We start from the raw sequence: 24272 nt of genomic DNA, 5'->3' as shown, positions 1-24272 counted from the left end.
TCCTGCCAACCTGAAGCCCCCGTGGATATAGCAAGAGATGAGCTATACAGTGGGGCAATGTTCACCAGTATTTCAAGTCCCACCAATCACTTTACCATTCAGCTCAAATAAAAATAAAAAAAATAAAGAAAGGAATGCGGGTGCATGTTCACCACCACAATTGCAGCATTTAGGCTCAGCTGGCATATAATACTCCTACATACACTTGACACATGCACTCATGGGCTTGGGCACTCTGAGTAATCTCATACAAGATTTACTAGTTTCCACTACCACTTTACTTCTCTTTTTACTTTTTTCAATCACCACTGTAATCCAATTCTTCTCCCTTACTGGCCATCTGAAACAGGCGCCATTTTCCCAAAACAAAACATCCTATTAAATTACTAAAGGGGCTATGTCATGAACCCCAAAAAGCTCCATACTGGGGCGAAAATGGTAGTCATCTTGGTGGAGGAAACCTGTCGAATAGGCGTACATAAAGATGTTTCACTTTGTTAGTCCGCATGGCAGGATACAGTCCCCACTGGGTAGTGCTGCCACCTGCCCAATTGTGCCATCTCATTTGGGTTTTGTCAAGTTCTCCCACTGCCCTGAGAAAAGATGAGAGAGGCCTGTAATTTTCATCATAAGCAGGTACACTTCAACCTATGACAGACAAAACGAGTTCTCCCACTTAAAAAGAAATCCAGAAAATCACATTGGACTTTTAATGAATTTATTTGCAAATTATGGTGGAAAATAAGTATTTTAATAATTAATTAATTAATAAGTATTTTCCACCATAATTTGCAAATAAATTCCTTAAAAATTCTACAATGTGATTTTCTGGATTTTTTTTCTCCATTTTGTCTGTCATAGTTGAAGTGTACCTATGATGAAAATTACAGGCCTCTCTCATATTGTTAAGTGGGAGAACTTGCACAATTGGTGGCTGACTAAATACTTTTTTGCCCCACTGTACATGTGGCGTGAGTTAGTCGACCCACATGTATAAAGCAAGAAATGAGCTAGAATGCCCTGCCTTTAACAGCCAGGCAGTTTACACAGTTGGCGTAATTATTTTTTCCACAAGAAAAAGCTACTGCCAGTCATATCTCCTTTCCTTCATTCAGAGTTTATGATGTCAGGAAAACAACCCCTCACTCAACGTCAACAAAACGAGATGATCGTGGACTTCAGCAAACAGCAGAGGGAGCACCCTCCCCATCCACATTTAAGTTCTTTGGCGTACACATCACAGACAAACTGAAATGGTCCACCGACACAGACAGTGTGGTGAAGAAGGTGCAACAGCGCCTCTTCAACCTCAGGAGGCTGAAGAAATTAGTCTTGTCACCTAAAACACTCAAACTTTTACAGATGCACAATTGAGAGCATCCTGTCGGGCTGTATCACCGCCTGGTACAGCAACTACACCACCCACAACGGCAGGGCTCTCCAGAGGTTGGTATGGTCTGCACAACACATCACCGGGGGCAAACTACCTGCCCTCCAGGACACCTACAGCACCCGATGTCACAGGAAGGCCATAAAGATCATCAAGGACAACAACCACCCGAGCCATTGCCTGTTCACCCCACTACCATCCAGAAGGCGAGGTCAGTACAGGTGCGTCAAAGCTGGGACTGAGAGATTGAAAAACAGCTTCTCTCTCAAGACCATCAGACTGTTAAACAGCCGTCACTAACACAGAGGCTACTGCCTACATACAGACTTGAAATCATTGGCCACTTTAATAAATAGATCACTAGTCACTTAAATAATGTTTACATATCTTGCATTACACATCTCATATGTATATACTGGATTTTATACCATCTATTGCATCTTGCCTATGCCGCTCGGTCATCGCTCATCCATATGTATATATTCTAATTCCATCCCTTTACGTAGATTTGTGTGTATTAGGTAGTTGTTGTGGAATTGTTAGATTACTTGTTAGATATTACTGCACTGTCAGAACTAGAAGCACAAGCATTTTGCTACACTTGCAATAATATCTGCTAACCATGTGTATGTGACCAATAAAATGTGATTGAGACAGACATTTCACCACATGTATAAATGTGAAGCAAGCGGTTGGCTTTCACATAGTGGACCAGGTTTTGTAGACCCTTTGCCAAAGTCTCAAAAATTGCATTCTTTAAAAGGAGCGCACGGGCAAATCGAGTTTTTGCACATGCGCACTTCACAGAACGAAAATATGCAAATACTCTTTGGTGTCGCCTTGTTAACTTCCAAAAGTGGAAGTCATGTCACAGGCTCTTTCCATTTCCCCTGAAAATCAGATCATCCTGTTGTTAGGGACTCGGCACACTGAGCTATATTAAGACTCGACAGAGGCTAGGGCTAACCTAACGTAGCAGGAATAGAAAGACAGGCTAACTTGGCTTTTCTGTAGTGCAGCCAAAGCCTGCCAGCAGCATACCTACCAAAGGTTGCACCGTGTCCATTACAATGTAGAAAAATGCATATCAGCTATCTTTCAATAGTTATCCATTTTTCCGTATCTTCATCTTATTCTTCCTAACTAGTTCTATGGATTCGTGGACGGAATTTATGGAAGATGCCAAAACTTGAGATAACACTAGGTAGCAAAGTCAAAATCTTTGGAAGTTATATTTAAGTGAAATTTGGGAGTGAAGACCACACCTTAACCCTTTCCCTCTCTCATTAACGTCAGTATTATACACACCTGGCATGGTACACCAGGTGAGCGGGAGCACTGATTAAGGTTATAAGACACAGTTAGTATGATAACAAAGGGAAAGGGTAACCTAGGGTCCATACAAATAGTACAATTTACCACCATGTTCACTGGCCTGACAAAATACAGGTGGAAAAAAATAAAGAAATATGAAGAGAATGTGTTTTTACTTTCATTTTGTCTTAGATCTGCAAAGGTGTAGGGAAGAAATAAGCAGATTAAGTCTAAATGAGATATTAATAAACAACAAACAACTGACTTTGGAAACATAATTTAATAAGTATTCAAGTACAGGAAAGAACATGACAGGTATGTATGTGTGTTGTAAAAATGTTTATTTATATTTTTAAATGTAACTATTGAAAGAGGTGTATGTGCGCGTAATTTTTTATTTTTTTAAATGAATGTGTAGCCTGTAATCTGTAAGAGAACAACAAGAGCACAACTGCAGACCGATACAGGGACTACTCGTTAAGCCTAGACGTAGTAGGGGAACTTCAGACATGGCCATAAAGAGAGAGAGGGCAGGGCACTGGAGATCTGAGGTACAGAGAGGAGTGGAGGAGAGGTGTGTGTGTGTGTGTCTCCGTCTCTGAAAAAAATACAAATAATGTGTAACCATAACACAGCTAAACAAACAAATGGCCCCTGGACGTCATGGACCTGGTTTTCAAGTGGTTTTAAATTAAAGAAATATATTCACCTTTAGTCTTGTAAGAGACCAACAAGAGCATCTGTGAATTCTCCGGTGTGTGAGTTTCAATTCTGTCAATTCAGAAATCTATGTAACACTAATAATGGATGCTATCCTAAGACTTTATAAAAAAATGACTTTATGAATTGACTGAATTTAAACGGAACTGACGTGTGTGAAAAGAAAGGTACAATGAGGGAGGTCAAAACAACAACCAGACAACTCCTCTTCCTGTCCTTCCTGTGAGCTGGTCGGCCCAGACAACTCCTCTCCTCTTCCTGTCCTTCCTGTGAGCTGGTCGGCCCAGACAACTCCTCTCCTCTTCCTGTGAGCTGGTCGGCCCCGACAACTCCTCTCCTCTTCCTGTCCTTCCTGTGAGCTGGTCGGCCCAGACAACTCCTCTCCTCTTCCTGTCCTTCCTGTGAACTGGTCGGCCCAGACAACTCATCTCCCCTTCCTGTCCTTCCTGTGAGCTGGTCGGCCCCGACAACTCCTCTCCTCTTCCTGTCCTTCCTGTGAGCTGGTCGGCCCCGACAACTCCTCTCCTCTTCCTGTCCTTCCTGTGAGCTGGTCGGCCCAGACAACTCATCTCCCCTTCCTGTCCTTCCTGTGACCTGGTCGGCCCAGACAACTCATCTCCCCTTCCTGTCCTTCCTGTGAGCTGGTCGGCCCAGACAACTCATCTCCCCTTCCTGTCCTTCCTGTCTCGCTGCACCGGTGGTGGTCATACTTGTGGATGATGTAGACGTTGTAGAGGGTCTCGCTGCACCGGTGGCAACAACACTTGTGGATGACGTAGTAGAGGGTCTGGCTATAAAATTGTCACTCGTTGCCCGAGGCACAATAAATGGATCCAGAAAAGAAAGAATGTGGCAGAAGCGCCAAAGCTGCTGACCTGAAGCTGAGGACCCAGACCTCTTCTTCTCTTTCTCTGCCCTTCTCTCTCTCTCTCTCTGATACCTGTCCCAGAGTCCTCTCCAAGGCTGCTGACCTGAAGCTGAGGACCCAGACCTCTTCTTCTCTTTCTCTGCCCTTCTCTCTCTCTGATACCTGTCCCAGAGTCCTCTCCACTTCCTCCTACAGTCTTCTTCTACATAGACATGAACATGATAAGCCAAACCATTACCCAGCATAACTATAGTTATTAGATAGCTATCATGGACATGTCACCTACTGTACACAGACACACGGTTATCTGACCAAATTATCAGCGTTGTTGTATCTACCATTTCTATTTATCTGACATACACACTCACACTCTTTCAAACATGATTATTTGGTAATGTTATCAGGGGTAGTAACTAGCATAATTTATTTGACTTTTTCTTTCACACACACACCTCATTGGCTAGGTTAGCTAGCTAGCTAACTAGCCACATCTAGCACAAGCTCACTACTAAACTGATCTGGCAATCCTACTATCATGGACACTTGTCTCCAAGCAGCATTTTGTTGTGTTTATGTCCCTGTAGCGGTCAGCAGTTGTGTCAAAAAGACACGGTTTTGAGGATACTGAGAAAATGATTCTCTCCTCCATGTGTCCCAACCGCATGTGACCATCTGCAAAAGATACCTGCATCAGTATAGTTGCCTAGCTGCGCAAAATGTTATGCAGCAGTGACGCAGTAGGTGTGTTCAAAGCGTTAGGAGAATTTACAGAGCAGGTTAGAATAATTAGGCTTGAGAAAATGGTTGGGTTTGCTAAAATGCAAAAACATTTCAACGTTTGACTTCAAATCTGCAATAAGTAACTTTTTGAGCAACCCGAGTAAATTCACATAGACATGTGAGTTATAGATCTGTAATTCTCCGTTGAAAGCAAGTCTAAGAAGCAGTAGATATGTTCTATGTGCACTATTTCTATGCTTCCCAGTCTTAAGTTTAGTTTTTTGCATCTTTTACTTTTAGTTTTAGACACCAGCTTCAAACAGCTGAAAATACAATATTTGGGGTTTATTAAAAGTAGTGTAATGACCTGACTAGATCACAAAGGAACAACCAGGAAATTAGCGATTTCTGCATAGTGCATCTTAAATTAGGCAAAATCAGGGATCCCTTCTAGCGATTTCTGCATAGTGCATCTTAAATTAGGCAAAATCGGGGATCCCTTCTAGCGATTTCTGCATAGTGCATCTTAAATTAGGCAAAATCGGGGATCCCTTCTAGCGATTTCTGCATAGTGCATCTTAAATTAGGCAAAATCGGGATCCCTTCTAGCCATAACCAGAGTAAGTTGCAACCACTATTTCAATGTAGTTTCCTGTACTAGAGGAAATGCACGTTTAGGTTCCACCTCCCGAAGAATGAGGTTACCACAAGCATAAAGTAAAAATGAGCTATATCGTCAAAATGTATGCAAACAAAAATGTAAGGGTATGGTTTATGACTGACTTTTTATGACTTCGGAAGAATGATGAAGGTTACTTCACAGGAGGTTTGTGGATCTTAATTGGTATAGGCGGGCTCGTGGTATTGACTGGAGCGGAATTAGTGGAATGGTATCAAATACATTAAGCACATGGTTTGATGCCATTCCACTTGCTGTATTTGATACCATTCCACTTGCTCGGTTCCAGTCTTTATTATGAGCCATCCTCCCCTCAGCAGCCTCCACTGCTACTTATACATATTCACAAATTGAGTGTGGGAATCTCCACATGGAGTTGATAAACATCAAGTAGGGCACTGACAGCTATCACTGTACCGAGCTAGCATTAACCTTATCTAGCTAGTTATCAGTTGTTGCTTGTTTTTTTTGTCTACACCATATTCCAAAGATTAGCCAGCTTGATCTATGGCTGGCTCTGGAGCTGGATTTGTTATAAGCATTGGTTTAGGGAAAACTTCACCACAGATGGAAACCACTGGCCTTGCCAGAAGATACCAACTCTACCGTTACGCTTGTTTACGCTGAGCTGCACTGGGGTCGGAATGCAATCATGGGTTACATTAAGACACCATCAAATTTGGAGTATAGTGGCATATCCCATCCCTGCATTGAGGTATGTTTTCCAACCAATATCTCGCACCGGCTCCACGGTGTCACAATGTAACCATGATTGCATTCCAACCCCAATGTAAAATGCAATTTTATGGACAATGATGGAGTGTTCTTAAAATAATCTTTGTGTTAGGGGGCTCTTAAAAGAGCAGTTTCACTCCACGGCATACCTTTCAATGGACTTCACCTTCTGGCGATGAGAAGTAGGTGGTCAGCTTCTCCCTCACCTGGAGTTCCTGTCTAGGGGCGTTGTTAGACATCGGGTAGGTGACCATTTGGCGTTCCCATCTCCATCCCAAACGGCTCCTGAAATGACCTCCGCAGGTAGTTGTAGACAACACATGTGGCCTTCACGCAGGCATTGACATTTGAGAGGCTGAGACCAAGCACTCTCCGATACATTCTCCACCGGGCTGCCAGAATCCCAAAGGCGCATTCACATTGTATATATACACTTGTTTATACTGTATTATATATTCAACAACTAACCTTGCCCCGGACAGTCGTTTGTTAAAGATCCTTACAGGCTTTGGCAATGGCAGCTGGCGTCCAGTGTAGGGCCTCACGAGGTTGGGTCTCGAAGGGAAAGGCCTCGTCATCGACGAAGACGTGGGGAACAGGTCCCAGGTCTTCAGCCCCAGGGAGTGATGCAGGTGGTGGAATCTCCAGGGTGCCATCCTGAAGTGCCTGGCTGAAGGCAGAGTCCCGGAGGGTCCCGCCATCACTTCCCTTGCCGTAAGCACCAACATCGACAACACGGAAACAGTAGATGGCATCTACTACAGCCAAGAGTACAACTGAATATGTACCCTTGTAGTTGTAGAATTGCGAACCCGAGCACAGTGGAGCCAGGATTACTACATGTTTCCCGTCAATGGAGCCAAGACAGTTGGGGAAATTCCACCTCTGCAGGAACTCGGCAGTGATGGCCCTCCAGTCTTCCTCCTTGGGGACAGGCATGTATTCACCAACCAGACAGTCCCAAATGGCTTGTGCCACAGAGGGGACAATGCCTACCACCGTGGACCATCCAACTCAGAAGCTGAATCCGCTGGTACTGTAAGAGTCCCCTGTCGACAAGATTCTAAAATATAATGATCAATATTGTGTGTAACTTGAATTCCACCCACATATTATATCCATTTACCTCCCTTATCTCACCTCATTTGCTCACATCGTATATAGACTTGTTTCTACTGTATTATTGACTGTATGTTTGTTTTTACTCCATGTGTCGTTGTATGTGTCGAACTGCTTTGCTTTATCTTGGCCAGGTCGCAATTGTAAATGAGAACTTGTTCTAAACTTGCCTACCTGGTTAAATAAAAGGTGAAATATATATATTTTTTTAAATAATATTATATCTACGGTAGTCATATAGCTACCTCATTAGTGTTTATTATGCTCTACTAATTATATTGTAATACTCATCAACCATCATTAACAATTCCATGAAACAGTACAATTCAGTCTATGACTATATCAATAAACTGTAGCCCAGGGAACTCTACTCTTAGAAAGAATGGTACTGTCTACTTAAAAGGGCTCTCAGGCTGTCCCCATATGTAAGGGTTTTCCTGTGGTGAAGGAGAAGCGGACCAAAATGCAGCGTGGTGGTTATTCATGTTCTTTAATAAAGGAACTAGACATGAAATAACTAACAAAACAATAAATGTACGAAAACCTAAACAATCCTATCTGGTGCAAACATAGAGACAGGAACAATCACCCACCAACACACAGTGAAACCCAGGCTACCTAAGTATGATTCTCAATCAGAGACAACTAATGACACCTGCCTCTGATTGAGAACCATACTTGGCCGAAACATAGAAATACCCAAAACCTAGAAAAACAAACATAGACTGCCCACCCAACTCACACCTGACCATACTAAATAAATACAAAAGAAAGGAAATAAAGGTCAGAACGTGACACCATAGGAGAACCCTTTTAGGTTCCAGGTTGTACCCTTTTTGGTTCCAAGTAGAATAGGGTTCCATGTATAACCTTTTCTCCAAAGTGTTATACCTGGAACTATAAAGGGTTATCTTATGGGAAAAGCAGATGGACACTTTTGGAACCTTTTTCTCTAAGAGTGTATGTGAGTCCAATAAGAATGTAATGAATGACTGTAACTGTCTTGAACAACAATGGGTCCTGGAGAAGACTAGCCTACCTTCATCGGGGCAGAAGGCACCTCAACTTTATTTTCATTTGGTAACATTGCATAATTAAAAAAGGATTATAAACCAACTTTGGGAAAAGTTATAGTCCTAATGAACATTCTGTAAAATGATATCTGATGTCAAATAGGGACTATTAACTGTAGAGGCCTTTAGCTAGTTAGGTTGCACATAAAAACAATGTATCAAATATCAATCAATTATGGTATCGAATGCTTTAAAAATGTACTTGAATGTAGCTTACCGGAGACAAATCGTCAGGCGTTCAACAGGGCTGATGGACTCCCGGGCGATCCTGGCTCCAACCATCTGGAGCAGGTGATCGAACTGGCTTCGGTCCAGACGAAAGTAATGTCGGAATTCCTCTCCAAACAGTCGAAGGTCTTGAATGAGACCGTGGAACTCGCCTGCCTGCTTTCTGGACTTTAACCATCTCTAGACCTCTGCTTTCGGCGGGGCTGGTCACGGCCCAACAGGCGCGATCAAGACCAACTTCCTCAACGTTGGTCTCATTGTTGACTATTTAATTCTACAGTCAAACTGTTTTTATTATGTTATCCCACATTTGTTTACTGGATATGTGTGCATCAAAAATTCAACATTCACATTTTGCTGCTTTCTGTCAAGTAAGTCCACGCATACAATTTGATGCATACGTTCGATAAATCCATGCAAGGCCAACGCAGGGTTCAATTGGAAATGAATGTACTTCTGGTGAATCAAAACGCAAAACACAGTCGGTGTGTTCGAAGCGTAAAACGAAAAGTCAAATTTGAAGTTATTTTGACAAATATTGAATCCCTTCTAGCAAAGACAAAAGTTGGATTCTGTCTACCCATGACCACTTCCTGTTCCTTGCACAGCAGAGACACATGAGCCCTGTGGACAGTCTACGATCGTTCTTTATGCCGCATTCAAATCAACTGGGAACTTGAAAAACGGGGGAAAAATAACTCCAGCTGGTAAAATCGTTTTAATGGTCATACAACTCGGAAATCCAAGTCGGGAACTCCGGCCTCTTTCGAGAGCTCCAACTTTCCGGCCTGAAGGTCACTGACGTCATGATTTGACCTCGTTTTTCCGAGTTCAAATCAGTGATCTTCAGGTTGGAAAATCGGAGCTCTAGAAAGAGGCTCGAGTTGGATGACAGTTCAAATCAATTTTCCCAGTCGGATCTCGCTTTTTGTGAATTCCCAGTTTTTTTGAACGCGGCATTATAACTCAGTGTAAAAAATGCGATCAAAACCCGGAAACGGAAATCTTAGCAAAATGAATTCAGATTATTTAAACAGCTAATTATTTTATATTTGTGACCGGGCCGTTGAAGATTATATAGGTTGTTTTACAGATTGATACCTGTAACAGTAAGTGGGAACTGTTTGAATTCAGATGCTTGTCGTTTTGTTATGGCAGTGTATTGTTTTTTGATATAAATTACTGTAGGTGGAAGTGGGTAGAAAATCTGAAAATAAAATATCATTGGAATAGATTCTGTTCTCAATCGTGTCAAATGTAATGTAAAACAGGTGAGATGATTAAAGAGATACATTACGTTAAACGTAATGTAGGCGAAGGGAATGTCAGTGAAATTAAATGACACCGAAAACATCATCATGTACCGACATTTGGGTTGCTTATTCCAGTATTCATGGTTATTGCACGATGCAGTGCCAATGCGTGTCCGTTTGTTGGAGGATTGCCTAATAACTGGCATTGTAAATCTGACAGACCGCAACAGTTATACAGTTGTCCACCCTACCTCGTTTATTGCAAGTTGATTGCAGCAGACAGGCTTTGTTTAACTGCAGCCGGCTTCCGATTGCACACCTTGATTTTTAAGAGTCACCATGTCTACTGGGTAATTGGAGCGATTATTGGACTAATTTCACTGTGACTTTAGTTCCATCTATTAGAAGCGGGTCTTATTTCGAGTATGGAGTATTAGCTAAGAAAAGGTGCAATAGGTTAGCCTATTTTAGCCAGTGATTCTAGATGACTAAACTCAACTGCATGGCGAAGGAAGTAGTTCTAGACCAGCGACTGAGACGGTCCAGGTGTGGACTCAAATCTTGTGCGTCTGTGGAAACAGCAGCTCGCTGACAGTTACTCTCTTGTGGACAGATCTATGTAAACCTAACTGGTACCATAGAACTGTAATTAAGCAGCTGGCCAATTACGCAAGCCTTTAGTTCTGGTTAATCGAAATGAGCTGACAGTCAGAAGTTCTATGAACCAGAGGCAGGAGGATCAGGCCAGGGGGAGTGCTGGGCAGGATAAGGTACTGGTTAGGTTTTCAACACGATCATGGAGAGGACACAATAATAACTACTTAACACTATTGAGCTGCTCAATGTGAATATCCCAACGGCTGTGGCATCTGTCTTCTGCCCTGTCTTTCAGGTACACATGGCAGTGGTAGGTAAAAATGACTTTGCAGTTCTCAACACCGGGAGGAAAATGCCTCTCCTCGGTCTAGGAACATGGAAGAGCGAACCTGGCAAGGTAGGTGCCTCACACCTGATTGATTAACCATTCATCTTTTGGATCAAATATTTATCCAGACTAATTTTAGTTTTTTATCCAAATGGAGTGTACGATCAATATGGGCTTGCTGTTGGGGTCTTTGTAACAATGGCTGTCGTCTTGGGTTGTGCTGTATTCCAGGTAAAACAGGCAGTGGTGTGGGCTTTGCAGGCTGGTTACCGTCACATCGACTGTGCTCCCATCTATGGCAACGAGGTGGAGATTGGCGAGGCTCTGCAGGAGACACTTGGCCCTGACAAAGTAAGCCAACAGCAAGGAACATGGTAGCTCTGGTCCAGGGCGTTACATGCGGCTTGAGTCGTCTTCTTATTTAATGGTTGTTGAAGAAGGCTCAAGCAAACACTTAACACCCTGGCCCAGAGCTACGAGTATGGTATCTAAGGCTTATCAATGTGGATACCATAGACATCATCGGGAGATACTGAGAAGGACAGAGATGTGCTAGAGATGTGCTAGTCCAGTGGTAGCTGCTGATTGGCTGAAGTGGTGGTTGGAGTTGTCAACAAAGCAGCATGACAGAATAATGGTGCCAAGTTTTCAAACTACTGGTAGTTTGAGAAGATGTATAAATCAATCTGTGCATTTGAACAACAGGATCTGAGCACCCATGCCAAATCCTTTCAGTCTCCTGAGGGGGAATAGGTTTTGTCGTGCCCTCTTCACGGCTGTCTTGGTATGCTTGGCCCATGTTAGTTTGTTGGTAATCTGGACACCAAGGAACTTGAAGCTCTCAACCTGCTCCACTGCAGCCCTGTTGATGAGAACAGGGGTGTGCTCTGTCCTCTTTTTCCTGTCGTCCACAACCATCTCCTTTGTCTTGATCGTGTTGAGGGAGAGGTTGTTGTCCTGGCACCACACGGCCAGGTCTCTGACCTCTTCCTTATAGGCTGTCTTGTCGGTGATCAGGCCTACCACTGTTGTGTCATCGGCAAATTTAATGTGTTGGAGTCGTGCCTGGCCGTGCAGTCATGCATGAACAGGGAGTACAGGAGGGGACTGAGCACGTACCCCTGAGGAACTCCTGTGTTGAGGATCAGCATGGTGGATGTGTTGTTACCTAACCTTACCACCTGGGGGCAGCCCGTCAGGAAGTCCAGGATCCAGTTGCAGAGGGAGGTGTTTAGTCCCAGGGTCCTTAGCTTATTGATGAGCTTTGAGGGCACTATGGTGTTGAACGCTGAGCTGTAGTCATATGTATGTATGTATGTATGTATGTATGTATGTATGTATCAGCGCGCTGCTGCTTCCAAACACACACACACACACACGTGTGTACCGAAGTATGTGAACACCCCTTCAAAATGGGTTGATTCGCTATTGCATTTGCTGACAGGTGTATAAAATTGAGTTCAGTGACTTTTAACGTGGCACTGTCATAGGATGCCACCTTTCCAGCAAGTCATTTCATCAAAGTAGTGCCCTGCTAGAGCTGCCCCGGGCAACTGTAAGTGCTGTTATTGTGAAGTGGAAACGTCTAGGAGCAACAACGGCTCAGCCACAAAGTGGTAGGCCACACGAGCTCACAGAACGGGATCGCCGAGTTCTGTAGCGCGTAAAAATCATTGACATCAGCAAACCCCTCACCCACAGGATTCCCTACACGCCGTCTGCCCGGTTAAGTTGAAACTGGGATTCATCCGTGAAGATGCGTGCCAGTGGCCATCGAAGGTGAGCATTTTCCCACGGAAGTTGATTACGACACCAAACTGCAGTCAGTTCAAGACCCTGGGGAGGACGATGAGCACGCAGATGAGCTTCCCTGAAATGGTTTCGGACAGTTTGTGCAGAAATTCTTCATTTGTGCAAACCCACAGTTTCATCAGTTGTCCAGGTGGCTGATCTTAGACGATCCCGCAAGTGAAGAAGCCAAATGTGGAGGTCTTGGGCTGGCGTGCTGATGCGTGGTCTGCAGTTGAGGCCGGTTGGACATACTGCCAAATTCTCTAAAACAACATTGAACATTATGGTAAATAAATTAACATTTAAATTCTCTGGCAAGTGCTCTGGTGGACATTCCTGCAGTCAGCATGACAATTGCACGTTCCCTTAACTTGAGACATCTGTGGCACTGTGTTGTGTGACAAAACTGCACATTTTAGAGTGGCCTTTTATTGTCCTCAGCACAAGTTGCACTTGTGTAATGATCATGCTGTTTTATCAGCTTCTTGATATGCCACAGATTTTTTTTGTGCATATGGAAAATGTCTGATCTTTTATTTCAGCTCATGAAAAATGGGACCAACACTTGTTACATACATAACTACAAAGGTATGATCTTTGTCCCCATGTGCAGTTGCAAACCGTAGTCTGGCTTTTTTAAGGCGGTTTTATAGCAGTGGCTTTTTCCTTGCTGAGCAGCCTTTCAAGTTATCTCGATATAGGACTCGTTTTACTGTGGATATAGATACTTTTGTACCTGTTTCCTCCAGCATCTTCACAAGGTCCTTTGCTGTTGTTCTGGGATTGATTTGCACTTTTCGCACCAAAGTGCGTTCATCTCTAGGAGACAGATCGCGTCTCCTTCCTGAGTGGTATGACGGCTGCGTGGTCCTATGGTGTTTATACTTGCATACTATTGTTTGTACAGATGAATGTGGTACCTTCAGGCATTTGAAAATTGCTTCCAAGGATGAACCAGACTTGTGGAGGTCTACAAATATTTTTCTGAGTTCTTTGCTGATTTCTTTTGATTTTCCCATGATGTCAAGCAAAGAGGCACTCAGTTGGAAGGTAGGCCTTGAAATAAATCCACAGGCACACATCCAACGGACTCAAATTATTACAATTAGCCTATCAGAAGCTTCTAAAGCCATGACATCATATTCTAGAATTTTCCAAGCTGTTTAAAGGCACAGTCAACTTAGTGTATGTAAACTTCTGACCCACTGGAATTGTGATACAGTGAAATAATCTGTCTGTAAACAACTGTTGGAAAAAGTACTTGTGTCATGCTCACAGTAGATGTCCAAATCGACTTGCCAAAACTACAGTTAACAAGAAATATGTTCTAATGACTCCAACGTAATTTATGTACATTTCTGACTTCAACTGTATGGATGTATGTATATTAGATGTTTATTTTTTGGGACTTGTCACACAAGTTATCCATTGTGCCTCTAGCCCGATGATGGGGTCAAGTAAAGGGGGGTGTGTTTCTGTTTACACCTGTCTCTGTTTACAGGCCCTGAGGCGAGAGGATGTGTTTATCACCTCTAAGCTGTGGAACACACAGCATCACCCAGAGGATGTTGAGCCCGCTCTGCTGAAGACACTGAAGGAGCTGAGGCTGGAGTACCTGGATCTCTACCTCATCCACTGGCCCTATGCTTTCCAGTGAGTAGCCCCCATCATGGGTTCTGGAGAGGCACTAGCCTCACTGAACGTGATACAGTAAAACATTTATAGGATTGCCAGACACTAGCAGAATTTCCTTTTTAAATTAATTTCAATCTGGGTATTAAACTTGCTATAATAATTTTAACAATGATCAATTCACATTACAGGGGTTGTGTAACAAACGGCATCCTACTGTTCAGTGGTAATTGTGCCCGTACTTCTCCTTACCTTTCCCACAGACAAGGTGACGCTCCTTTCCCTAAGTCAGAGGACGGCACCCTGCTGTATGACGACATCGACTACAAGCTGACTTGGGCTGCCATGGAGAAGCTGGTGGGAAAGGGCATGATCAGGGCTATCGGCCTGTCCAACTTCAACAGCAGACAGATAGACGACGTGCTGTCTGTAGCCAACATCAAACCCACTGTGCTCCAGGTAAGGAGAAGATGTGTTGACTGTGCGTACATTGTACCTAGCTACCAGGATTTCCATTATGAAAATGCATTTTAATTTACCGGGACAGTTGAGAAATGTACCAGACCCATATACATTGGTTGCGTAACCTGATTAGGGTTTCCACCCACGGTGCTCAGAATGATAATTCACATTTGATATAATTCATCTTAACAGAACTTGTAAGTCGAGGATGCAATGAGGTCCTTACTGCACATGTTGAAGATGGTATAACTGTCCATTTACTTTTCCTCAGCCAACAAGATGAGTAACAAACAGAAAAATCACTAGCCTACTGTATGCTTAGGCGGCGCACAACTTTCAAGTTTGGGGAAGCAACTTTTTCATCCATCTAAACTGGAGGAGGAAATTATTGTCCAAAAACTTAAGAGGCACTGACCCAACAATAACGAGTGAGTATGCGCAGTGCTACTATAGTATACTATAGTACTACTATATAGTATAGTATATGTAGTATACTCACCGGAGATATAGCCGATGCTCTCATTTGGTGCCAATAAGATGGGCTTTAGGACTACTGTTGTTCGCTCAATTAAGTTGAGAATTTTTATTACTAAAAGACATGTCTTTTCATTGTCTCCTCTTTACAGCAATAGCAATTTACTTTCCAAACTGTCTTGCTACTGGACAATGAAAGAGAAATTAAAAACAAAAGAACATGAGAGAAATAGGCTACTGGTTTCAGTGGCATATGGAAGTCTATATAAAATAATTGCCTCCATGAATATGCTAAGATTTTGCCTAGGCTACTTTGAAGCAAGGTAAAACATACCTCCTAATATTTTGTAAAACATTCAAGTTTCAAACAATTTAAGTAGCTATGTGTTTTAAAAATGCATACTGCCACCAGCTCATCCAAAGAGGTGTGATGCGCTGATGAAGCCTGCCTTCCGTTGACTATGCAATTGAGTGGCGGATAGGAAGAATGCCTCAATTAGCGGCTGAGAAATACAAATATTAGCTATTTTTAACACACAATTGCAATTAGAATTATTGCGCTTAAAACCATGTCTGACAGATTTTCTACTTGAAGGCTCTGTATCTGTATGCTGTGCATGAGATACATAAGATGCATAACGAATAAATATTCCACAAAAGTACGCAAATTAACCCATAGACCAATAAGCATGACTGGTCAAATGTATTTCCATCAACTGGTTTTCCAATCAATGAATAGGCTAAAAAGCATTAAATGGCTGAAAGCCGTCTGTTTTCAGCTAACGGAAACCCTGCTAGCTACCTACCTGAAGATCAGTTGAGAAACTATTTTTGTTTATTTAACTAGGCATGTCAGTTCAGAATTTCAGTTAAGAACAAAATCTTATTTACAATGACGGCCTAACCTGGCTAATAATTGTAATTGTAGACCCCTACCCTAACCCGGACGACGCTGGGCCAATTGTGCGCCGCCCTATGGGACTCCCGATCACGGCCAATTGTGATACAGCCCGGGATCGAACCAGGGTCTGTAGTGACACTCGGGAGCAAGGAGTCAAATCTAGAATGTTCTGATCCGTAATCAGGCGCGCCTCCATTGTGCCACTAGCCCGCTGAAAGGGGTGGCGTTTGTATGTTTGTCACTACCACAACCAGTCTTCTCACAGTCCATCGCTCCTCCAATATCCTTGCATACAACCCTCCCCCTACTGTCTCTTCGTGTCCCTGTCAGAAATACAGCAAGTGTTTGTTTGTTGACAGTTAAATATTAGAACATACGAGTTTGTTTTTGTTTGGTTTGAGTTTTTCTAGGTAGGGAGGTCTTGATATGTGGCATGTGCTGTGTGTACATTATTCCTCCTTACCTAAAGATCAGTTGGTAAAATATTGAAAAAGTTTAAGAGCTGGAGTCAAACGTAGAATATTCTGATCCATAGTCATCCATTGCTGACAGTTGTGGTTTCTATTATTCAGGTGGAAAGCCATCCGTATCTGGCTCAGGTGTTGTTGCTGCAACACTGCCGGGACAGGGGCCTGGTGATGACAGCGTACAGCCCACTGGGGTCACCGGATCGGGCATGGAAGCATCCTGACGAGCCCGTCCTCCTGGATGAACCAGCCATCGGCACCTTGGCCAAGAAGTACAACAAGTCCCCAGCACAAATTATCATTAGGTGAGTAATGTTATATAATGTTCTAGCCTAGTACTCTTTACTCAATGATAACCCAGCATCCCCAGAGGTGATGAACCCATCCTCTTGCATCTGTACAGTGAAACAGGTGTAAAATAAATAAACCACACATAAAACCACACACCTTGCCTTGACCCAGGCAGAATAAATGTATCAATACGATATCAAGACCTCCTGAAATTAGCACAATAATTCCTAAAATAAATTAATAAAACACTCATATGGTCTAGTGATTAGATCTTGCTTTTCATGTAACCTATTTGGTGTCAAACCAAACCATGTACATCTTGTCTCTAGATGGCAGACGCAGCGAGGAGTGGTGACGATCCCTAAAAGTGTGACAGAGGCTCGGATCAAAGAGAATATCCAGGTGGGTTATTCTGTTTGATGACGATCTATAATTGTAAATTGCTGCACAATTCAGTCTACTACTGCAAGAAACCACAGCTGTATTACTACTCTTTCTACCCATCAAAACTGTTTTCATAATTCCCATCGTGTAATTATTTGACTACTGAGTGGACTCGTAATCTAAAATGCGTGTGTATCCTCAGGTGTTTGACTTTACCCTTGCAGCAGAAGAGATGACGTGTATAACATCATTGAACAAAGGCTGGCGCTACATTGTACCAACCATCACAGTGAGTGACTTTAGAGCTCCCTCTACTGGTACATGTGTACAATGGATGTGAGACTAGAGAATGTTATTGAAGTTCTATGGGTTATGTGATAGCCAGCTCACAATGGTTAAATGTTTCATAGAGGGCTAATACTATATATGCTGTATGTAATCAGTTGGTTGAATTAAGCAACCAAAATGTAGTGTCTCTGTTGATATTCTACCATAGCAGTTGTCAGTGGGCTAGTGGGGCAATGGATTACACGTCTGACTACGGATCAGAAGATTCTATGCCCGACTGCTGGCTAGCTTGTGACATTTTTCCAATTGTTGTTGCAGGTTGATGGGAAGCCCGTCCCCAGGGATGCAGGACATCCACACTACCCCTTTATTGACCCCTACTGAGTAAATCCCCAACTGCTGCCCACTTGTGCCTTGGGAACCCCCTCCCCTTCCTCAACCCCATCCTAGGCTGTGTCCCAATTCAATTAAATAGCTTCATTTTGTCATAATCCTCCTGAGTGACAACTGATTTGAGAAGTGTTTTTTTTAGGGGAAAGAAGGTTGGTAGAAAAAGTCCAGCTCCTGTCAGATCAGTCGTCATGGTGGTGGGGTGGCGGGGAAAGAGTGCTTTAGAGTGTATTAGGACATAGCATCTGTGTTCTTCGTAATAAAAATGTTTTGTTACTGCCCTTGAATTATTTGCTTCGACTGATTGGTAATTAAAATGCATCTTCACTTGGAGGGAAAACTAGTCTAAACAATAGTGTAAATACTAAACTAATTTACTTTCTGACTCAGGCTGCACAAAAGCTCTGATGTGAAATGTTTATGGAAATGCAGTGTTATAAACCATTTTACAGCTGTGTTTTGTAATGTATTTATCCCATCTTTCACCAAGCCCAGTACCTACATCCCACTAACTCAACATGTGTAAATAACAATGTATATGTAGAGACTAGTATACAGCTGCAGCAGTTTTATGCTCTTGTCCCAGACAGAAGATATCCCAGCTAGACAGACAGATATCCCAGCTAGACAGACAGATATCCCAGCTAGACAGACAGATATCCCAGCTAGACAGAAGATATCCCAGCCAGACAGAAGATATCCCAGCCAGACAGACAGATATCCCAGCCAGACAGACAGATATCCCAGCCAGACAGACAGATATCCCAGCCAGACAGACAGATATCCCAGCCAGACAGACAGATATCCCAGCCAGACAGACAGATATCCCAGCCAGACAGACAGATATCCCAGCCAGACAGACAGATATCCCAGCCAGACAGACAGATATCCCAGCTAGACAGACAGATATCCCAGCTAGACAGACAGATATCCTGTTGCACACCTTTTAATATAAATGTTGCACGTTCAAAAGCACATTTTGATTATTCCTATCTACCTAAAGACCAGTTGGGAAGTGAAAAATGTATTAGATAGCCAGGAGTCCAACCTACAATCTAATGATCCGTAGTCAGCCGTGTAAAATTACGTTGTCAGGGGGCGCCAACATGGGATCAATATCATGCCAAATGTAAATCACTATCCACAAACACCTTTTTTGATTTGTAAATCGAGGGCCTTAAGTTAAATGAATGCCATAAAGATTTGCACATAGGAGAGATATGTGCAAACATGACATATGGCTGCAAACCTTCAACTCCATATTTGGAAGCGCTTAGGTCACCTAACTTTTGGCAGGAATTTGACAAAGACAACGCCTAGACGAAGTTCTCACACAATTGTTTCTATCCCGGTAGAAGGTGTTAGGGTCGCGTCAATTCGAATCTGGTATCAGGATAAATATGACATTGCGTCACCGATTGTATACAATGTATTTTTTATTAACTAAGCAATAAGTGGTAAATGCAATTTTCGTATATACGGGCTCTCTGTCCCACCTCGCAGGGCAAACAGAGAACTGAACCGTTCCTGACAAAGATATTATAATATACTCTGAACAGAGGTAGTTCCTGCTTCCGAGCCGGCCTGTCACAGAGTAGAGACTGGGTGTGGTTTAGACTCACCCAGCCTATCGTTGATTGTTGGAGTGTAACCGGTGTGAAATGGCTAGCTAGTTAGCGGTGAGGAAATGCCCTTGACCACAAAGTGAATTGCACACTGCAGTCAGGGGTACTTGGCTGTGCGCACCAATAGCGTTTCAATCGGTGACGTCACTCACTCTGAGACCTTGGAAATAGGTGTTTCCTTACTATTAAATGATACAGTTAAGTTTGAGGTTAAAGATCTGCTTTCACACTTTTGGTAAAGGGCTTGTGGAGAAAAATGTTATTGCAAGAACTGGGAGCTCTTTAAATTTGAGGTGTCCAAATACCTTAGAAAATATGGTAGTAATCTCGCTAAGACCAGAAGAGCTGAGGAGGAAAAGGTGATCATTAAGATAACTTCCCTTTCTCAGAGGTCCCCAGTCGGCCTCTCGGGGGAGGAGAATATGGAACTAATTGAGTTACAAAATAAACTGGATAATATATATCGATTAAAAGCAGAAGGAGCCTTTATTAGATCTAGGGGGAAAAAAATGGATTGAGGAGGGAGAACAGAATTCATCCTAATTCTTTAGACTTCAGAAATGTTATTCTAAAAATAACACTATCCATAAGTTAGACATCGATGGTGTTATTACAGATGACCAAAAATGAATGGCTAAATATTGTAGCAGTTTTTACAGAAAGTTGTATAGCTCTACGTACTGTCAGGAATCCACAGATATGTTTTTTTAACTCACTGAATAATGTTCACTCTATCAGTGATATAGAATCTAAACGGTGTGATGAACCCATCAAAGTTGAAGAGATTATAGAGTCTATCAAACATCTAAAGAACAATAAATCACCAGGTGTTGATGGAATTATATCAGAATTTTACAAATTACTTTCTGAACAAGTAGCTCCCTATTTGAAGTCTTTTTTTAGAGAGTATTAAAAACAATGTTCTCCCTCACAATGAGTCAGGGGTTAATAACACTGATACCTAAGCCTAAAAAATAAGTGCTGCTCATCGATAACTGGCGTCCAATTTGTCTTATTAATTAATAATGACTATAAGATATTAGCCTTACTACTTGCAAAAATAATTAAAGAAGTCCTGAATGCAATCATTGATGAAACACAATCTGGCTTTATGAGGAACAGAAATATTTATAACAATGTCAGACTAGTATTAGACATACTTGACTACTCAGACCTAATAACCGAGGCTAGCTTCATATTATTTTTAGATTTTTATAAAGCATTTGACACAGTAGAGCATCAGTTCCTCTTCTACTCCCTTGAGAGACTTGGCTTTGGGGATTTTTTCTGTAAGGCTCTATACCAGGGGTGTCAAACTCATTTCGCATCGTGGGCCACATACGGCCTAGGGAGATGTCAAGTGGGCCGGACCATTAAAATTATACCATACTCTGCTACACTGCTCCACGAAATTGAAAATTTATGGAGTTGTATGAACAGTAGAATTCCATCACACAACTTTTGTTTTGAAGCTGCTGACTAACATTAAAGTGCACATTTTTTAAATCACCACAGTAAGGATTCATCTTCACAGAGCTGTATTCTTTCAATGCAAACAGTATCTAAGGCAGCATTTTAAAGGTGTTAGTCTAGTCTGGACTTGTATTTGTTCCTGAAACTTGGCATCTTTTGGCCTGTACAAGTGCATCAACACCAGGTGTCATGTCCTGACTAGCTGTCACTTTCAGAATGTCATTTAAGTGCTTGTTTGTGAGCCTTGAACGCATTTTTGTTTTATTGATATTCATCACTGAGAAAATTTGTTCACAAAGGTAGGTTGTCCCAAACATGCACAAAATTTTAGCAGCCAGGGCTGTTAATTTGGGGTACCCTGGTAGTAGATACTGATAAAATCTGTCCAGACCTACAGAGGCAAATTTGCCCTTCAAATCTGCATCACACTGCAAATCAATTATCTCTAGCTGAATTTCGACCGGCAGATCAGAAGCTTTAACTGTGAAAGGTGAGCGAAAAACTGAAAATTCTGTCTCAAGTTCACCAAATAGCTGAAAACGTTTCTCAAACTCCCGCAGTAGTCCTGCAATTTTGTCTTTGTACCGTTTCATGTCCGCATCAGGTCTGGTCACACACACATCTCTCAGACAGGGGAAATGAGCAGGGTTGCCATTTGCCAGTTGCATCTCCCACAAAGTCAGCTTCAACTTAAATGCATGTATGTTGTCAGAAAACTGTGTGACAACTTTTTGCGGCCTTGCAACATTTTGTTCAGATTGTTCAAGTGTTCAGTAATATCAACCAAGAATGCAAGGTCCCGTAGCCATTCCTGAGATTGTAATTCCAACACCGGTTTTCCTTTTTCTCCATGAACTGTCCGATTTCCTCTCGTAGATCAAAGAAATGCCTCAGCACAGCGCCTCGGCTTAACCATCTCACTTCAGTGTGGTATGGCAGGCTGTGGGTAATGTTGCTGTCGCTGAGAAGTTTGTCAAACTGACGATGGTTCAGACCTCTGGACCGGATGAAATTTACAGTGCGAACAACCACCTCCATGACGTAGTCCATTTTCAGCGACTTGCAACACAATGCCTCCTGGTGCAAAAATACAGTGAAATGTCCAGAAACGATCTCCTCCATTAAGGGCTTGTACTTTGTCTTTGAACTTTGTCGCGACACCTGCTTTCTTTCCGACCATGGATGGCGCGCCGTCTGTAGCCAGGCTGACAGCGCGGGACCAGTCCACTCCAACTCTGTCCAATGCAGCAACGACAGAGCCGAAAATGTCCTCGGCTGTTGTGGTGTCCATCATTGGCACCAACTCAAGAAACTCTTCAGTAACAGTCAATGTCTCATCAACTCCTCGAATAAATATGGCCAGTTGGGCCACGTCTGTGATGTCAGTGCTCTCGTCAATTGCCACGGAAAATGCAATAAATGACTTGACTCTCTGTTTCAATTGACTGTCTAAATCTGCCGATAGTTCGAAATCCTCTCTGCTATAGTATTCCTCGTCAGGCTAATATTGGCAAAAGCTTGTCGCTTCTCGGGACATACAAGTTCAGCCGCCTTCATCATGCATCGTTTAACAAAGTCACCGTCGGAATACGGCTTCGATGCTAATGCTATTTCGCTAGCAATTAGGTAGCTGGCTTTTACCGCTGCTTCACTGACTTCTCGGCTCTGGATGAAAGTTGACTGCTGTTTCCTCAGACCCGCCAGCAATTCGTTAATCTTATCTCTTCTCAGTTGTCCTTGCAAGCCGTCATATTTTTCGCTGTGATGAGTCTCGTAGTGGCGTCGAATATTATATTCCTTCAATACCGAAACTTGTTGCAAACACACCAAGCACGAAGGTTTTCCGTGCATCTCTGTAAATAAATAGGACGTGGTCCATTTTTCTTTGAAAATTCTACACTCCTTATCTACTTTTCTCCGTTTGGATAACGACATTTTGGCTAATGAGGGTGTAGCGGAGAGGTAGAGACCAAGGTATTAACAACGTCGTAACAAGCAGCAGATGGCGCATTGATACCGCCTGCTGTTTTCAGTCTGTCTCAGTGATGCGGCTTGTCTTCTACTCTGATGGAAAGAGTGCGCCTCTTAGCGGATAATCCATGAATTGCAGTGAATTAAAAATATTAATTCCATGTCTTTTATGCATTTTTTCCACTTTCAAATGATCCTGCGGGCCTGATCGAACCTCCTTGGGGGCCGGTTCCGGCCCGCGGGCCGTATGTTTGACACCCCTGCTCTATACAATGGTAACAGCTCTATCAAATTGAAATATGGCACCTCACCTAGATTTGAGTTAAAGAGAGGAATTAGGCAAGGTTGTCCTATCTCTCCATACCTGTTTTTATTAATCACCCAACTTCTTACAAATTCTTTAAATAATAGTCCTGTACAAGGTATTTCCATAGCTGGTAAAGAAATTAGTATAAGCCAGCTGGCTGACAATACTACACTTTTTCTGAAAGACGCTAACCAAATTCCCATATCGATCAATCGATCAATGTGATACAATCCTTTTCCAAAGCGTCTGGTCTATATCTTAACATTAATAAATGTGAACTCATGGCTGTCAAAGATTGTGTGACACCTTCATATTATGGTATTCCAGTAAAAGAAGAACTTACATATTTAGGCATAACCATTACAAAGGATCAGAAGTCTAGAGGCTTACTAAATTGTAATCCTCTTATTAAAAAAGAGGGACTTACCTTTAAAAGGAAGAGTCCTAATAACCAAGGCTGAAGGTATCTCTAGACTAACATATGGTGCTCTATCTTTATATCTTGACAGTAAAATAAGCAAGGAGATAGACCAGATGCTTTTCAACTTTCTGTGGAGAAACCGTAAACATTACATTAGGAAAACTGTTGTAATGAACACTTATGAGAATGGTGGGCTGAATTTTCTGGACTTTACTACCTTAAATAATACTTTTAAGATCAATTGGATAAAACAATTCCTAAGAAGACCCACTTCTATGTGGAATTTTATTCCTCATCATGTCTTCTCTACTTTTGGTGGCCTTAACTTCATGTTGGTTTGCAATTATAATATTGGCAAAGTTCCAGTAGGA

At 42.4% G+C, this 24272-nt stretch overlaps 2 protein-coding genes across 5 annotated transcripts in view; one reads left to right on the top strand and one right to left on the bottom strand.

Annotated features, from left to right (window-relative positions):
* The window catches only part of LOC115145366 (uridine-cytidine kinase 2-A), a 29462-nt gene extending 20024 nt beyond the window's left edge, over positions 1 to 9438 (bottom strand). The window contains exons 1-3 of one of the 2 annotated variants that reach the window (XM_065003213.1): positions 8836 to 9438; positions 6895 to 7475; positions 6576 to 6711 (exon numbers count right to left, since the gene is read on the bottom strand). The gene's annotated coding sequence lies outside the window, so the exon portion shown is untranslated. Of the gene's footprint in view, positions 1 to 6575; positions 7490 to 8835 lie in introns of those variants that run through there. The other variant, XM_065003212.1, reaches the window with a different exon arrangement.
* Positions 9439 to 9829: 391 nt separating this feature from the next.
* akr1a1b (aldo-keto reductase family 1, member A1b (aldehyde reductase)) lies at positions 9830 to 18391 on the top strand. Of its 3 annotated transcripts, none has more exons than XM_029686871.2 (9): positions 9830 to 9955; positions 10992 to 11093; positions 11256 to 11375; positions 14317 to 14468; positions 14711 to 14906; positions 16857 to 17056; positions 17372 to 17444; positions 17629 to 17715; positions 18033 to 18391. In XM_029686871.2, exons 2-9 carry the CDS (start codon positions 10998 to 11000, stop codon positions 18096 to 18098), a joined length of 990 nt encoding a protein of 329 aa, XP_029542731.1. In that variant the 5' UTR covers positions 9830 to 9955; positions 10992 to 10997; the 3' UTR covers positions 18099 to 18391. The 3 variants fall into 3 exon arrangements, with proteins under 3 accessions (XP_029542731.1, XP_029542730.1, XP_029542728.1); XM_029686870.2 differs by lacking the exon at positions 9830 to 9955 and adding an exon at positions 10342 to 10869; XM_029686868.1 differs by lacking the exon at positions 9830 to 9955 and adding an exon at positions 10356 to 10449.
* Positions 18392 to 24272: the final 5881 nt, after the last annotated feature.

The sequence above is a fragment of the Oncorhynchus nerka genome, linkage group LG17 (genome assembly GCF_034236695.1).
Source record: "Oncorhynchus nerka isolate Pitt River linkage group LG17, Oner_Uvic_2.0, whole genome shotgun sequence".
Classification (NCBI taxonomy): domain Eukaryota; kingdom Metazoa; phylum Chordata; class Actinopteri; order Salmoniformes; family Salmonidae; genus Oncorhynchus; species Oncorhynchus nerka.
Note: the sequence above shows the minus strand (reverse complement) of the source record. Positions and strands in the feature narration are given on the sequence as shown.

What these genes read in the sequence shown, in the direction of transcription:
- akr1a1b (XM_029686870.2), top strand. Translation starts at nt 10,819, where the DNA reads ATGAACCAGAGGCAGGAGGATCAGGCCAGGGGGAGTGCTGGGCAGGAT. An exon ending in GGAGTGCTGGGCAGGATAAG is followed by an intron (nt 10,870 to 10,991) that starts GTACTGGTTAGG and finishes CCTGTCTTTCAG; the next exon opens with GTACACATGGCAGTGGTAGG. An exon ending in TCAAACCCACTGTGCTCCAG is followed by an intron (nt 14,907 to 16,856) that starts GTAAGGAGAAGA and finishes TCTATTATTCAG; the next exon opens with GTGGAAAGCCATCCGTATCT.